The 4,759-nt window shown below is 43.4% G+C and overlaps 1 protein-coding gene across 2 annotated transcripts in view; it reads left to right on the top strand.

The window, feature by feature from the left end:
• klhdc8b (kelch domain containing 8B) overlaps nucleotides 1-4,759 on the top strand; it is a 149,677-nt gene that overhangs the window by 105,295 nt on the left and 39,623 nt on the right. For both annotated transcript variants that reach the window (XM_014016273.1, XM_014016274.1), the window contains one exon: nucleotides 3,992-4,216. In XM_014016273.1, coding sequence (XP_013871727.1) covers nucleotides 3,992-4,216 — 225 coding nt within the window. The remainder of the gene's footprint in view (nucleotides 1-3,991; nucleotides 4,217-4,759) is intronic.

The raw sequence follows: 4,759 nt of genomic DNA, 5'->3' as shown, positions 1-4,759 counted from the left end.
AATATAGGCCCTTTAAGCATTAACTCTATCTCTCTCTCTCTCTCTCTCTCTCTCTCTCTCTCTCTCTCTCTCTCTCAGAAAAACATCAGCATTGCAAATTTGTTTGTTTATTGCAAGTCATATCATCATTGCAATATTAAGCCTTGTTTTCGCCCATCGCAGGTTTTCCTAATATCGTGCAGCCCTAATACACAGTACACACAGATCTTATAGATACAGCGGCAGCAGGTCTGCTCTAGAATAAGATGTTATTTAAAATAAATGTAATGGGAGTTTATTTTGTTGGGTTGATCTTTATGTATACAAGCTTTTCTTGAGACTAGATTTAGTTCAATTCTAATAACAGCATCATAGCAACATGATAAAAATACTGAAATAACAAGGTGATGTTTAACAGAAATATTATTCGTATGTTAAACGTGATTTTAGAAGAAAAATAAAATCTTAAATAGATTCAGCCTTTTCTTTTTGATCCTGGTGACGTGTCAAATTAAACGCCAACAGCAAAAACCAGCAGTGACAGAAACAAAACCCCTGGTTTGTTGCTTCATCATTGCCTCAGTTTAGATTGATTAAAGGGTTTATTCATAGAAAATAGTCATCTTATATAATGAACATGTATTTTTTTTTTACTAACCTACCAAAAAACCTCAATGGAATTTCAAGGAGCTCCCAACATTTTACTTTTATTATAGAAATTAGACAGAGTGCAGGCAGGTTTTTTGTTTTCAAGACTTCTCGTGAGATCTTGTCACAAGTTACCCCTGGTTTTTACACACATGTGTGTTCAGATCTTGTTGGATTTTCTCTTTGTTTAAAATTACCAGCTGGGTGCCTGTTCTGTAAAGAAGTGAAGACATACACTCCCCAGCCACTTTATTAGGTCCACCTGTCCAACTGCTCATTAACGCAAATGTCGAATCAGCCAATCWCATGGCAGCAACCCGATGTAGACATGACCAAGATGATCTGCTGCAGTTCAAACCAGCATCAGAATGAGGAAGAAAGGTGATTTAAGTGACTTTGAACGTGGCATGGTTGTTGGTGCCAGACGGACTGGTCTGAGTATTTCGGAAACTGCTGATCTACTGGGATTTTCACCCACAACCATCTCTAGGGTTTACAGAGAATGGTCCAAAAAAGAGAAAATATCCAGTGTGGCAATTCTGTGGGCTGAAATGCCTTGTTGATGCCAGAGGTCAGAGGAGAATTGCCAGACTGGTTSGAGCTGATAGAACGACAACAGTAACTCAGATAACCACTCGTTACAACCGAGGTCTGCAGAAGAGCATCTCTGAACACACAACACATCAAACCTTGAGACAGATGGGCTACAGCAGCAGAAGACCACACCAGGTGCCTCCTGTCAGCTAAGAACAGGAAACTGAGGCTACAATTCACACAGGCTCACCAAAACTGGACAATAGAAGACTGGAAAAACGTCACCTGGTCTGATGAGTCTGGATTTCTGCTGAAACATTCAGATGGTAGGGTCAGAATTTGGTGTCATCAACAGGAAAGCATGGATCCATCCTGCCTTGTATCAACAGTTCAAGGTGGTSGRCCAATGGTGTGGGGGATATTTTTCTGACACACTTTGGGTCCATTAGTACCAACTGAGCATCATGTCAACGCCACAGCCTACCTGAGTATTGTTGCTGACCATGTCCATCCATTTATGACCACAGTGTACCATCTTCTGACTATGTCCATCCCTTTATGACCACAGTGTACCATCTTCTGACCATGTCCATCCTTTTATGACCACAGTGTACCATCTTCTGACCATGTCCATCCTTTTATGACCACAGTGTACCATCTTCTGACCATCCATCCATCCATCCATTTTCTGTAGACGCTTCTTCCTTTTCAGGGTCGCGTGGGTCACTGGTGCCCATATCCAGCAGTCACAGTGCGAGGGGCAGGGTACACCCTGGACAGGTCTCCAGTCCATCACAGGGCCACACATAGAGACAAACGAGACAAACAAGCATTCACTCTCTCACTCACACCTAGGGACAATTTAGAGTTATCAATTAACCTCACAGTCACGTTTTTTGGTCTGTGGGAGGAAGCCGGAGTGCCAGGAGAGAACCCACACATGCACGGAGAGAACATGCAAACTCTACCCAGAAAGGTCCCCAGACCGGGATTTGAACCYGTGACCTTCTTGCTGAGAGGCATCAGCTCTACCAACTGAGCCACCGTGCCGCCCTTCTTCTGTCATCTTCTGACCATGTCCATCCATTTATGACCACAGTGTACTCATCTTCTGACCATGTCCACCCATTTATGACCACAGTGTACTCATCTTCTGACCATGTCCACCCATTTATGACCACAGTGTACTCATCTTCTGACCATGTCCATCCATTTATGACCACAGTGTACCATCTTCTGACCATGTCCATCCATTTATGACCACAGTGTACCATCTTCTGACCATGTCCATCCCTTTTTGACCACAGTGTACCATCTTCTGATGGCTACTTCCAGCAAGATAACGCTCCATGTCATAAAGCATGAATCATCTCAGACTGGTTTCTTGAAGACAACAATGAGTTCACTGTACTGGAATGGCTCCACAGTCACCAGATCTCATCAATAGAGACCTTTGGGATGAGGTGGYACAAATCTGCAGCAACTGTGTGAAGCTGTATGAACCAGACTCTCCGAGGAATGTTTCCAGTACCTTGTTGGATCCATGTCATGAAGGATTAAGGCAGTTCTGAAGGCAAAAGGGGGTCCAACCCGGTACTAGCAAGGTGTACCTAATAAAGTGGCCGGTGAGTGTATGTCTTAATTGCGTGATGCAATCGTTGCCATGTGAGGTTTTTACTGGTCATATTGTCACACAGCAATATATTGTTTTTGTGGATTGAGGTGTCTGATGCTGCTTTTACACCTGAATTTCCCCTCTGCGGGACAATAAAGGCCGTTTCTATTCTATTCTATTCTATTCTATTCTATTCTATTCTATTCTATTCTATTCTATTCTATTCTATTCTATTCTATTAGCACTCAGTCAGTGCAGTAATACATGGGGTGGATCCTGGCTACCTCCAAAGGTCAGCCCACACTGTATGTCAACAGTAAACAAAATCACATTTTAACCCCTGATTGACCAAACAATCCAGCTTTAAGACAGTTTGTCTTGATGAGTATTCAGTCCAGGGTTTAACTTCAGAAAATGACTCAGTTTGTTCTGCTGCAATCAAAAGATCTTTTTCCTCCAAATCTGTTGTTTTTTCCCTCAAACTAAAGCTTCCCACTCAGTCCGACTCATTTTCTCACTATTGCTATCGATCTGTGTCGTCCCGCCCACTCCACCTGACCCTTTTCCACTTGCCTTTTTTTGTTTTGTTTTTACTCCTCCACATGCTCCTCTTTGTTTTCCCTCGCTTCACTATGGTCAATGGCTCATTTGCTTATTTTTATTTTTATTTTCGTCTTCCCTCCCTTTCCTTCATCTTCACTTTATTGTGCAACTTCCTCTTTGGTCATGTATTTGACCTGAGTAAAACCAATCCTGGCAGCAGGAATCACCTTCGTCTTTATTAGAGCTTCTCTCTCTCTCTCTCTCTCTCTCTCTCTCTCTCTCTCTCTCTCTCTCTCTCTTTCTTGTCAGTTCGCCTTCCTTTTGCAGTTGGATTTTCAAAGGTTGGGATTTGTTCAAATAAACAAAAAACATGCTTCCTGGAGGAGAATCCTGCTGCTTTGCTCTCTAAATAGAATGCAGCCCCAAAAACTGGTTCACACACTTCATAGATTATGACATGAATGTCATTGAAGTTATGTGATAGAAAAGAAAGAAGAAATAAGATCAGAAGTGGAAAATGATGCAATGCTACACAGAAAATGTCTTTATGTTCAGCCTCATTTTTACATTACACAAGTTCTTTTATCATTACATCATCTTATTTAGGCAGCTTTAAGCTCATATGTGTCAGTACACATAAAAAGATTTAATTCTGCCCCCCCCCCCCCCCAGGTGGTCGTCAGGGGAAGATGCCAGTGACGGCGTTGGAGGCTTTTGACCTGGAGACGAAGAGCTGGACACGTTTCCCCTGCATCCCCAGTCGGAGGGCCTTCTCGTGCTGCGCTTCCAACGAGCGGAGCCTCTTCAGCCTGGGGGGGCTCCAGCAGCCGGGGCCTCATAACTTCTACTCTAGACCTCACTTTGTCAGCACCACTGAGGAGTATGATCTGGATCAAGGTAAGGCCGGCGTCACACCAAAAGATAACCATGCCGATTTTTGCCCTACCGACAAGCTTAAGGAAGTCCAGATTATCGTGATGGCTCTAAAGATAATCTGAGCAGATACTCCCGCCGTGGGTGGTGAGTTAAGTGTGATCTAGTTGGCTCGGAAGAATGTCGGGACTGCTCCGACCTCAAATCGAGGATATTCAACATGTTTGATTTTTTGGCCTGATATCACAGTGGGTGTAGTGTTCAACCGAGCTCTGAGACGTGTAGCCAATCAGAAAGCGAGGTGGCGTAAACACGGAGGGGATTCCAAAATACAGAAGACAAAAAAAACTGTCTTGACTCACCAGAAAGTCTGCTGGATGTTTAAAGTCCTATGGAATTGTTTTTCCTCTGGCACAGTTGATCAACATTGTTTCTTCCTTGTTGCAAATGTTTATTAACTCTGAACTCACGTTTCTCTGGAGGTCCATCCATCCATCCATTTTCTGTACACGCTTCTTCCTTTTCAGGGTTGCGTGGGTCACTGGTGCCCAGATCCAGCAGTCACAG

This window comes from Austrofundulus limnaeus, unplaced genomic scaffold (genome assembly GCF_001266775.1).
Source record: "Austrofundulus limnaeus strain Quisiro unplaced genomic scaffold, Austrofundulus_limnaeus-1.0 Scaffold142, whole genome shotgun sequence".
NCBI classification, from domain to species: domain Eukaryota; kingdom Metazoa; phylum Chordata; class Actinopteri; order Cyprinodontiformes; family Rivulidae; genus Austrofundulus; species Austrofundulus limnaeus.
The sequence above is the reverse complement of the archived record's forward strand: the minus strand, read 5'-3'. Positions and strand labels throughout refer to the sequence as shown.